We start from the raw sequence: 12371 nt of genomic DNA, 5'->3' as shown, positions 1-12371 counted from the left end.
CACGTAGCCATGCTTAACACACACACACACCACACACACGTGCGGGCATTCCCCTGTCTCGCTGTGTAGACCGTCGGGGCAAGCGCTGCCAGCCAGTACCCACTACTAAGCTGGCACGGCGCACGTGGGGCTGGCACCGGGTTCGTAGCGCAGCGCACTGCCCGCTGCGCCACCGCCGCTCCCCGACCCAGTGGTGGCACAACCCATCCCCACCACCACCACCACCCCCACCTCGGATGTGCCGCACGCGTTGCGGGTGAGGGTTGTGCCGGGAGAAGAACGAGTGCTGGCTCAAGTTGCCGAACCGCGCAGAGCTCCGTGTGGCGGGGCGCGGGCTCAGTGGAGCCGGCACAGCGGGTGGCGCAGACGCCGCCAACTTGCGAGCCATCACCACCCCCTGCTGCTGCTGCTGCTCCTGCTGCTGCTGCTGCTCCTGCTGCTGGTGCTGGTGCCGCCGCTGCTGCTGCTGGGATCTGCTCTCCCGAGGAGGTCTGAAGGTGTCCGAACAAGGGCGAGGCAGTCCGCCTCTCTCGGTGCCCGCTCCCTTCCCCTCGGACTTAAAGAGCCTTGCACGCGCGGAGAGAGAGGGGGGGAGAGCGCGAGACAGCTGAGTAGGGTACGGACTACGCCGACGAAGGCGCGGCCCTGCAATGGCCTCATCACGACACTGCTGGTGGAAGGGTCCTCCAACCGACGGAGCTCACGAGAGCCCCGCTAGAGGGCTGCCCACCCCAGCTGCTTTAGAACAGCAACTCGATCAGTAAACACGTGGGTCCAGTGTACAGAAAATGTGGTGGTGGTGAAGGCGCAGCGCTGCAATTCCTGGCTCACGTCACTGCTTCAATTTAATTATGTTTATGTTGAAGTACCCTGGTGAGCCAAAACATCTTAAATCGGGTTTCATCAACAAAAACAACTCGGAATTGGCTTCAGCAGAGAGAGAGAGAGAGTAACATGACCCAATTCCTGCATGCTGGCCAGTCATCTTGCAACAACAATAAAAGCCCCATCATTGTGTCCCGAATTAGGGCATTGTGGGCTCCCTCTCGCCTCGGATCGCCGTCGACTACAAATTAAGAGCGCACGTGACCGGCCAGAATAAGCTTGAGAAATATACCCGTGGGAGCAACTCGCCGTGCGTCGAATCGGTCCCCGGAGTGAAACAACATCAACCACAACAACCACACCAACCACACCAACCACACACACAAAACACGCAACTCGCCTCCTCGCACCCCACACACGGTCCAGAGTGTGCCCACCCACCCACCCCTCCCACGCTCACGCGCGTGGGTTTCGCGCTGCGAGCGCACTCCAGTTACGCGCCACCGCCTCCGCACTCGATTCGCCGAGGTCAATCTCGAATTGGCCGAGGTCAATTTTGAATTGACCGAGGTCAATCTCGATTTGGCCGAGGTCAATCTCGATTTGACCGAGGTCAATCTTGATTTGGCCGAGGTCAATCTTGAATTGGCCGAGGTCAATCTTGAATTGGCCGAGGTCAATCTTGATTTGGCCGAGGTCAATCTTGAATTGGCCGAGGTCAATCTTGAATTGGCCGAGGTCAATCTTGATTTGGCCAAGGTCAATCTTGAATTGGCCGAGGTCAATCTTGATTTAGCCGAGGTCAATCTTGAATTTGCCGAGGTCAATCTTGAAATGGCCGAGGTCAATCTTGAATTGGCCGAGGTCAATCTTGATTTGGCCGAGGTCAATCTTGAATTGGCCGAGGTCAATCTTGAATTGGCCGAGGTCAATCTTGATTTGGCCAAGGTCAATCTTGAATTGGCCGAGGTCAATCTTGATTTGGCCGAGGTCAATCTTGAATTGGCCGAGGTCAATCTTGAAATGGCCGAGGTCAATCTTGAATTGGCCGAGGTCAATCTTGATTTGGCCGAGGTCAATCTTGAATTGGCCGAGGTCAATCTTGAATTGGCCGAGGTCAATCTTGATTTGGCCAAGGTCAATCTTGAATTGGCCGAGGTCAATCTTGATTTAGCCGAGGTCAATCTTGATTTGGCCGAGGTCAATCTTGAAATGGCCGAGGTCAATCTTGAATTGGCCGAGGTCAATCTTGATTTGGCCGAGGTCAATCTTGATTTGGCCGAGGTCAATCTTGAATTGGCCGAGGTCAATCTTGATTTGGCCGAGGTCAATCTTGATTTGGCCGAGTTCAATCTTGATTTGGCCGAGGTCAATCTTGATTTGACCGAGGTCAGTTTTCCGCAGAACGTCGGTGGACCAACGCTGCTGGGGAGGGGATTCGCCGGTTCCGACCAGACAGTGAACAACGTTGGCCCAAGGTTTGTTTTGCAACCGTTAACCACGTCGGCTTTCGCGACCAATGTTATACATAATAGTAAGGTGTTTTTTGGGGGGGGGGGGTGGGGGGATTAGATCGCGTGGATGTCAATGCGTCGTTAAACCCGCCACCACCCGACGTGGCCAATTAGTGAGGTTTGTCAAACTGCTGCTGCTGCCCGGCGCCAAAGGGCTCAACCGCGACTGAAATTGAACTGGATTCCACCATCGATTCCGTGACCTTTTGAGTCGATTCCGAAAATGATTAGCAAGAAAAAAATTCACCACATTCTTCAATAACACTGCCTAAAAAAATCTAACGTAAATATACTTCGTTTTTTGTTTTGCTTTTAAGGCCAACACGTCATTGACGAGTGTGGTGAGGTTTTTTTTGCCAAAATCGCCCGATGATGCTGGATGTAATTACCAGCGAAACGTCACTGTACTCAGATTGTAAATGTTGTGGATTTACTCTCCAACACACCGGTGTGCTAAAGTAATAACTAATTGGCACGTTTTGTTTCCAGGCCGTCGCCATGGAGTCAACATTGGGGGGGACCAAATTTTCCAGGGAGTCTAGGGGTCCCCCCCCAGAAAAAAAATTCTAAATTTGAAAACTAATTTCCTGCCTAAAATATAAAAAAATTTCACTAACACATGGGATGGACTTTTTATTTTAAAAATTCAATAATGTCTAAGAGTGTATTGTATTACATTGCTCTGTTTTGTTTATTTTTTACCTTTTCTTGTTTCAGTGTATGTAATGGCAGAGATTAGGGATTCATAAAGTGCAACCATAACCACAATCATATGCGCAGAAATCTATGCATTGTTATATGAAGACAAGTCCAGATATTTTGGCCAAGGTTTAGCAAATTGTTGTTTTTATTTACATAGCATAGCAACTTTTTTTTTATAAATATTGTTTATAGCAATATATTGGGGGGGGGGACATTTTTAGCATATTTTAATATATATTATAATTACGGCCTTGTTCTGTTTACGTGACAAACCTTACTAATTGGCTGTGTCGGGTGGTGGCGGCGAGTTTAACGACACATTTATATTTACGCGATCTAACCCCAAAAAATTTACCTATATTATGGATGCACGTTTACACTGGAGGCCCAGCAAAACATGGAATGCTGCTGGGGCCAATCTTGGGGCAACGGTTCCAGCTAACGTTGACCCAACGTTGCAGGCAGTGCAATTGCACAGCCCCACGTACTGGTTAAGAGGCTCAGTGACCCCCCCACCTCCCCAACCATGAAGGGATTTAGAATTGGACGTGGAGGTATAAGCGTGGCATAGTTTCAGTTTCATCAGTTTCATTTATTTGGTATAGCCCTGTGAGCCATTCGGCTCTTGAATCGGGTGCAACCGCAACAAACAGAAAACAAAAACATGAAACAAAAACATGAACAAGAAAACATCTTAAAGTGACTATGTGACTATTTGCAAACAGAAAATCCAGGAAAAGACAGCAAAATATTCCACAAAAAATTAACCCGTAAAAACAAAGTTTTTCACTCTAAATCCTTTATATGCATGGCGGCTAGAGTCCTCTCGTCCTCTGGCTTGAGATAGCTGCCACCTATGGGTCAGATGATTGTCTGCCAGCATTAAGCAATTGGTAATTAAATATTTTTTAAAAATTCCCTAAACAGTGTCAAATTTTAGAAAAAATTTTTCGCGAAAATTTATTGTCACGCACAACGAGTCTGTGTGGAAAATGTCAGCTCGATTGGATCACGAGAAGTGTGTTTAAAAACAACCGAAAGATTTGCACGGTCGTAAGCAAGCAAGCACGCAAGCACGCAAGCAAGCAAGCGAACTTAATATAAAGGATTTAAAAAGCACCGTACACCAACGCTGTGTGCAAAAATCCCAGTGGGATACAAGTCAAACAACAACAACAACCACAAGACATGATAATTGGTTCTTTACCCTTCTATCTGGCAACAAAACTGACACCTTTTTGCAAGGAGTCATGTTTGCATAGACCGCAATACCTGCAGTCATAATACAAACAAAGGAACATAACTCTGATAATGTGCACTGTCCTTGAAGTTGATTGGTCCACACCCGAGACAGCTTTCCTTCGAGCCTAGTCTCATATGGGTTGGACCAGATGACGCCAAAAGGCGCACAACTCAAGGACAATGCACCATCAGAGTATGAGAGCTCGGGGCAAGCATCTACACTATGGGGACCTCATCTACACTATGGGAACCACAAGACAACTTAGAATAAGGCCATCAGTCTAACTCCGTACTACAACAAACAAACATGGCCAAACAAAAAAACTTTTCGAAATCACCCAAATATAGCCATAAAAGCAATGTAACAGTGATCATATCTGTCAACCCACACGGTTTACCCGTATTCCTGTACAGGGAAATTTAGTTTTCAAGTCCATACGGCGTACAGCTGTTTCAACACGGGATAATTTTAGATTTTTGTCTATTTTTTGTGTTTCTCCCTTGTGATGGGACTTTGTAGGATGAACGTTGAGATGTATAAGGGGCACGGGATGAGCAATAAGGTCTGAATTGGTCTGTAATAAGGTAGGGTACTTGATACAGCTGTCGTGGCTGTGACGGTTCCACCTGAAGACGGAAGCTTGTGTTGCCTCCGAAACGTCGTGATTTTTATTTTTATTTTATTTTACTTTTATTAATTTTAATGTTTTACCTACGTGACTTTACCGAAAAAAACCTAAGAATATAGCACTGAGAAGGGGTTGACAGGCATGTAGTGGATGCATTTTATTCGTTGCACTGCGGCTACTAGTTGACATCTCGCTACCGAGGGTAGCCTCGGCACGATTTGTACCCAGGTACCAGGTATATATCCCTGCTTTAGGTCAGTCTAACACGGCTCGGGGCCTAGTCAGTCTTCTTTAACAGATCTCCGTGAGAGTGAATCAAAGTGATAACAACAGCAGATTAACTTGTAATTCCAATTACTTTGACTTTAGTAATAGGTTTTTCCCCTTTTTTTCTGGCAACAAAACTGACACCTTTTGCAAGGAATCATGTTTACATTAACCACAATACTTGCAGTCAAATGCAAACAAAAAACAATACTCTGGTAATTTATGCATTGTCTTTGAAACTGATTGGTCCACACCAGAGACAGCTTTCTTTGGAGCCTCGTCTCATAGATACTTTGACTTTGTCCCGAATTAAACAATCCCTGCTTGTTGAATGCCCAGGGCTGAGTGGGGGGGGGGGGGGTGAGCTGAACGAGCCACGCGCATTGCAAGCTATGGAACGCTTCGCCACTTGGAATCAGGGCAATCAAAGTCGGTAGAGAGATTCAAGACTGACCTTGATTTGAAGCTTTCATCGTGATAAGATTCAAGTCTGCTTAAAAACCCCCATCTCTTGAAAGCGGTCTTCCCTATTTAGTTCGGTCGGTTGCCCATGGGTTCTGTTTGTGTTTCTTGCTTTTCACGCGTTGCGAATTTTGGGATCGGAGGATGGAATGCGCAATTATCCATTTGAATTATTGTTATTATCCCAGCTTTGCGTTCCTCGTTCTCCGTCAATCGCCGTTGCGGTGGTCGCATTCATTCACTCGCCGCTGTCAATGTGGCGGCTCTCTCTCTCTCGCTTTCGCTCGCCTGGCGCGGACAAATATTTATTGCACATCCATCGCCGGCGCCCCATTGGCAGAGACAAAGCGACCGGGCCAGGCGTTGACGCCTCTGATTCAACAACGCGAGACGGCAACCTCCCGCACCCCACCTCCTCCCTCTCTACCAAGCTATAGAGATTTGAAGCTTTCGTGACTGCAAGGATTCATACTCTTTGGGTTTTTTTTCGGTAAAGTCACGTAGGAAAAAAATCAAATTAATGAAAATAACTAAATAAAATCACGACACTATGAGACCTCCTTTACCAGTGGCAAAATATAGTAGTAGGTTTTTACCCTTTAAACTTGTACAAAACTGACACCTTTATACAAGGCATCATGTTTGCAATAACCGCAACACAAGCAGTCAAAATGCAAACAAAAAGAAACAACTCTGATAATGGTAATGACTTCAAGGACAGTGCATATCATTACCATTATCAGAGTTGTTTCTTTTTGTTTGCACTTTGACTACTTGTGTTGCGGTTATTGCAAACATGATGCCTTGTATAAAGGTGTCAGTTTTGTACCAGTTTAAACGGTAAAAACCTACTACTAAAATCACGACGTTTTGGGCGCAACAGGTGGGAACAGCCACAGCGATACAACTTTCACTGGTGTTTTCATTTATTTGATTTTATTTTTTACCTACGTGACTTTACCGAAAAAAACAAAGAGTATGAAGCCATAGAGAGCCCAGACCTCGCCAGCCCACACACCACCACGGTTCGCCCCTTGTTTGCCGACCTCTTCTGTTCGTAATGCAAGCGAAGTCGTCGATGCTTTGTTTGGCTTCAGCGCGTTCCTGTAACGCGCTCCACATCGATTGGTCGCCCAGAACAAACCGTAACCGAGTATTACGACCCAATGCACGGACCCACAAATACGAAGAAGGATTCTAGATTTGAAGCTTTCGTGACTGCAAGGATTCATACTCTTAGGTTTTTCGGTAAAGTCACGTAGGTAAAACAAAATATTAATTGAAAAAATAATAGAAATAAAATAATATATTTTATTTCTATTATTTTTACGAAGAAGGGGACATCGCGGCCACGATGGTACCACTACTCCGCTAACTCCTGACGCGGTTGTCTGTGCTTGGCCACCTGAACATGAAGTTGTAGCCGTTGATCTGCAGCTGAAGCAGCAGCCGCACCGAAAGTAAAAGAGCTGAGGTTGATTCTTAGCTGCGGTTAACATCAATGGGCGAGTGATGGTTTAGAGGAATTCAGTACCTCCCCTGATCACATTCGCACCTAAACGAGTACCTGGTGCGGTGTGTAAACATGAGCAGTGGGGAGATAACATCTGCTGCTGCTGCTGTGCTCGGAACACCACCCCAGTGAACATTCAGCATGGCCCCAGCGTTGGATGACGTTTGGTCAACGTTAGCCCAACGTTGTATGTTTCTTGGGACGGCCTCGTGTACCGCGCCGGCCTTCATAGGTGCTCGAAAACTGCACTTGCCCTGGCAATCTATGAAGGTTATACGGGGGGTCTTACTTTGTCTTTGTGTTCCGATGTCCCCATCAGCATCAAATGCATCAAATACACACGACGATAACATAACGATCATTTTAGATGGGTAGTCATTGAATGCCACTCATTTATGCAGGAAAGCCACCCCTGAGTCTGTCAAAAGGTTGTTTGCGCGGAATGTATGCAAAAAAACATATAATTAAACCAAAACTCGAAAGTGAGTCGCGAAACAGTGGGAGACGCATGCTTGGAATTCGACTGAAAGACGGAGGGAGACCGCGCGGATCGGGGCAGTGATGAGTAAAGTGAGTGGACTTCATTTCGCAGGAACCGGTCAAGAATAACAACGGCGGCAGACTGCCAATGTCGTCAAGGAGCATCAACCACCACGCGGGCAACCTCACAGCGGCTTTTTGTGGAGCCGTCGAACAAAGAATGGTCACTGCGTCGCGCGCTTCTGTGGCCGTCTGGAACGCTCTTCCTTCCGACATTAGGAAACCACTTTATCTACACACTTTAAAATCGCGTAGATTGAAAAAGGAATTTCTTTAAGAGTGTTTTTTGTGTTTGTTTGTTTTGTCCTTCCCCCGCACCTCCGATTAGCACGGTTGGCTACGTACGGTGCGAAAGAAGTTTCAACATACGTACCGTCACAGTGGTGGTGAACTGGAAGCCACTGGAGCTATGCAATTTGAAATTTTGATTGAAAACTCATTTCTTTAGAACTGCTCTTTGTCTTCAGCTTTTCGCCCTTCGCCTCACCTCTGATTGTCACGATTAGCTACGTACGGTGCGAAATAAGTTCAACGTACATGTATACATACAGCAACCAAGGGATTGGAATGCGTACAGGGTTAACGTCAAACGAGGACATTAAATCATCTCGTGCGCTGGCGTTGAATCGTTCCGACGACGCGAGAAGTTGACGTCGCCATGGGCAGCCCTTTCATCCAGCAGTGGATTGACCATGACTAACCACGATGTTCTATGGGGACCTCATTTGCCAGTAAAAATATGATAATTGGTTCTTTACCCTTCTATCTGGCAACAAAACTGACTGTCAGTTTTGTTGCCAGATAGAAGGGTAAAGAACCAATTATAACCACGATGTTATTTCTTTTCCTTTTCTAAGCTGCCACTCGATACGCCCGTTCCCACGTCAACCCGGCCACGTTGCTATGACGGGACCAAGTACGCCCTTCACACCGCACACGCGCGCGCACGATTAGCATGCTCGTCGCGTGTTTGTGTTCTTTGCTAACCCCACGTTGTTGTTGACTACAGTTGCCCCGGGGCTGTCTGGGCAACCGAGGCTTGAGTTGGGGGTGGGTGGTGGGAGTCGGAGGGTGGAGATGAGTGGGGGTTGGGGGTTAAGGAAGAGGTGGGAGTCATGGGGAGGTGGATGTGAGTGAGGTCTGTTGAGGATCAGTGGCTCCAGACACGGCCTCTCGCCTTTTGTGTTCCTCTTTGAATGAATCGGAGGTGACGGCAAACCATGTCAGGGAATTGCAGGGAATTGCATCGCAGCCATCACCGTTGTTGGCTGTGAGCCCCCCGTAACTTAGGTCTCCCTGGTTCCCAGCGCTAACCGCTGCACCACAGCTCCTCGCACGCACACAGACAAAGATCCCCGTATAGTCTTAACAGACTTTTGGGACAAGTACTGTGAGCGAACACCTATGCAGGTGGCACGGCACACGGGAGGGTGAGCGGGTGGGTGACTGATGTGTTACCAACTGTAACAGGTACCCATTTGAGGCTGAGTCGACCTAGGGGAGGCCCAAGACCTGTTCATAAAATCGTCACTGGTATTTTCCGTGAACGGGATTCGAACTCGTCTCGCCGGGTTCGTAGATCAGCGCGCTCGCCGCTACACCACCAAAGACAAAGATCCCCCGCGTAACCTCAACATACTTTTGGGGCAAGTTCTGTTAGCGAGCCCCCTATCAAGGCCGCCACGGCACGGCACACAAAGGGTTAGGTGGCCAGCACCACGCTCGGCTGCCTTTGTCTCCCCAGTGGCGATGTTTACACACCTTCACCAGGTACTCATTTGAGGCTGAGTCGACCTAGGTGAGGCCCGTGACCGGTTCATATAATCGTCACAGGTGTCGTCCGTGAGCGGGACATCGAACTCGGGTCTCCAGATTGGCAGCGCAGCGCGCTTACCGCCACGCCACCAAAGATAAAGATCCCCCGTGTAGCCTTTCAACAGCCCTGTTGGGGACACGTGGTCACACCAGGGGCCTCTTCCCCCCCCCCCCCAACGTGGTCACGACCCAACGCCCGTGGAACCGCTCTGTGTCTCACCCTGGGGACTCCACGTTCCCACGGGCAACCTGCCCCCCGTGTCATCTCACGTTACCCGCACAAGCGATGCCGGCTATTCCAACCAGGGGCCTGGGGGTGATGGTGGGGGGAGGGCATCGGGACGCACGGGGGAAGCGTCGTTCAGAGTTGTCAACCTCTCAGGGCCACGCTCCGTGGAGCGTTGGGCCGTGGCATCTCTGTTAAACCGGCAGAGGGGACATTCCACGTTGCTGTGACGAGGCCCAGATTTGGTCGTATTCATTGAAACACAACGGCGGACGTTACTGACCTCGAATAATTGTCAAAGCCGTGTTAACACTGCGGGAACATGGAGGGATAATGACTTCGTGCTCAAGTTGCGCATTGTGATGATAGTTGGGTGACTTCATTTAACTCACTCTATTGTTGTTATCGTTGTTGTTGTATCCTCAAATCTTGTAATTCAATTTTAACCCACTTCCCAATGTGGTATCGACTGCAAACGTGGTACACGTATGTCATACTGATGACAATACTATATTTTATCATAAAAAATATTTAATTTTAAACATTATTTTTTATATGTTATGTTTCGACTTGGGTCAATTGACGTTGGCTGTAATTGGCCACGGTCCCTTACGTGATGGCAAGCTTCGGGGCCACTCGCTGGAGTCGTGGAGTTCTTTCATTACTAGTACATTTCATAAAAGCGTGTTTTTAAAAAGTTTGATTTTCAAATATTACTTATTGCTCAGGATAGCCCTGTCGCGTTGAGATGTTTGCTCGATGCTTTCAATGTGTGTCAGGCTCCATCGTGCAGGTGCTTTGGGTTAGAACGCGTAAATATATAAATGTGTCGTTAAACCCGCCACCACCCGACACAGCCAATTAGTAAGGTTTGCGTGTGTCATGCTTCGTGTGAGCGGAAACCGGAGACTCCGGAGAAAGGCGACTAACGCAAACGAGGGGGTAACACTCCGTATGCATGTACGTATGTTGAACTTCGTTTGCGCCGTGCTAATCGGGGCACGGACGTCTCGTGACCATAGGTCGTCGTCCCACGACTGCAACGTCTGGCTAGCCCTGGTGGTTACCCATCCAAGCACGAACCAGGCTCAAGCTTGCTGAGAGCCCCCAAGATATGACTAGATCGTGTGAATGTATGCTGCTTACAGTTGCAGGCAAATGGTTATTAAAGAGATGATGACCTGGGACTGGGTCGATACCGAATCGTTTTTTTAAACTCTTATCACCACCAACTGGGTTTAGGTCTTCTCTTCCCACGAGTCGCCGACCTCTGGGTGCCAGGCTGATGCCCGTATGGGTGACCTTCCCTGCCCTGCCCTCCTACTCCACCACCTCGCTCACCACGTGTCCCACCCATCACAACCTCCTCGTCACAACTACAACACGTCCACGCCACGTGCTATTCCGAACCCTGAATTCGCTTGCCCTCCCCTCCTCCACCCTGCAAAACGTGTCCCATATTCAGGCCACCTTGCACCCCAGTGGGCATGAGAGTTTCAAAACATATCTTGTGATCCGCTAATCTACGTGCAAAGGCTTCAGTGATACAAAACAATATATATTGCGGCTCACTAAACTTCTAATCATAGCTCTCTCCCGTGGACTTTCGGATAGCGCCGCGAATTATTGGGCACGATGTACCGACGTTTCGCTCCGCGTGCCTGCAGCTTCTTCGCGAAGCCGAATTCATTTGCTGAAAGAAAAAAAACCCAACGTCCCCACGCCCCACCACCCCCAAGAAGCTACCCAGCGTCGTCCATAGGGCCAAGTTAACACGCGACCCTAAATCGTCGTGTGGTGCTAATACAACGCAAAGAAGAAAGCCCGCGGCGTAGCGGCAGATTGAAATTCGAACGGTGCCCTGGAAGGGGTTATGTATATAAAAAAAAACCGTAACAAAAACCCGGGATAGAATTAAAGAACGAGCGCAGAGTGACGGGAATGAGAAACCCTGTCCCGTAGACCGTGGCAGAGTTTACAATTCCGCAGGAATTCACACGTCCGCTGCAAGTTGTCTTAGCGCGCGTCCTTAAGTAACGTTTTCCACGGCAACGGAGCCGTTAAGGGCCCTCCGCTGCTAATGAGCCGCCTACCCTTTGGCTTGCACCCCCACTAAACCTTTTTTGCGGGAGCGAGAGGTATTTCGCCGTGAGGACGCGCAGGCTGCGGCTTGCACAGGATGAGGAGGTCTGTGTGCGGTCGGTTTTTTCTTCTCCTCTCATCATAGATGGGTCACGGCTTTCTCTCTGCGGCGTACTCCGAGCACCGAGCGCGCCCACAGAGTCAATAAACCTTCATGGAAGTCACCGCAGCCGGCGGTGACTTTCATGGGCACGAGCCACCGTTGTTTGTTTTTTTTGGTGTTCAAACGAGAGCCATGGGCCCCCCCCCACGCCCCCTCGGTCTACCTACTCACAGCGTGTCCTCAAAATACCGGGCAGAGTTCAGCGGTGGCCGAATAGAGGCATCCCACTGGGATTTTTGCACACAGCGTTGGTGTACGGTGTTTTTTTCTGCAATATTTTGCCGTCTTTTCTTGGATTTTCTGTTTGCACTCAGTTACATATTCACTTTAAAATGTTTTTTGTTCATGTTTAAGTTTTTTGTTTGTTGCGGTTGCACCCGATTCAAGAGCC

General features: G+C 48.6%; 1 protein-coding gene across 2 annotated transcripts in view; it reads right to left on the bottom strand.

The window, feature by feature from the left end:
- The window catches only part of LOC133354352 (protein TBATA-like), a 32199-nt gene that overhangs the window by 12660 nt on the left and 7168 nt on the right, over positions 1-12371 (bottom strand). For both annotated transcript variants that reach the window (XM_061571129.1, XM_061571128.1), the window contains exon 3: positions 232-566. In XM_061571129.1, the coding sequence (XP_061427113.1) occupies positions 232-566 (335 nt within the window). The remainder of the gene's footprint in view (positions 1-231; positions 567-12371) is intronic.

This window comes from Lethenteron reissneri, chromosome 47 (assembly GCF_015708825.2).
Source record: "Lethenteron reissneri isolate LAM-NWPU_2019-01 chromosome 47, ASM1570882v1, whole genome shotgun sequence".
NCBI lineage: Eukaryota > Metazoa > Chordata > Hyperoartia > Petromyzontiformes > Petromyzontidae > Lethenteron > Lethenteron reissneri.
The sequence above is the reverse complement of the archived record's forward strand: the minus strand, read 5'-3'. Positions and strand labels throughout refer to the sequence as shown.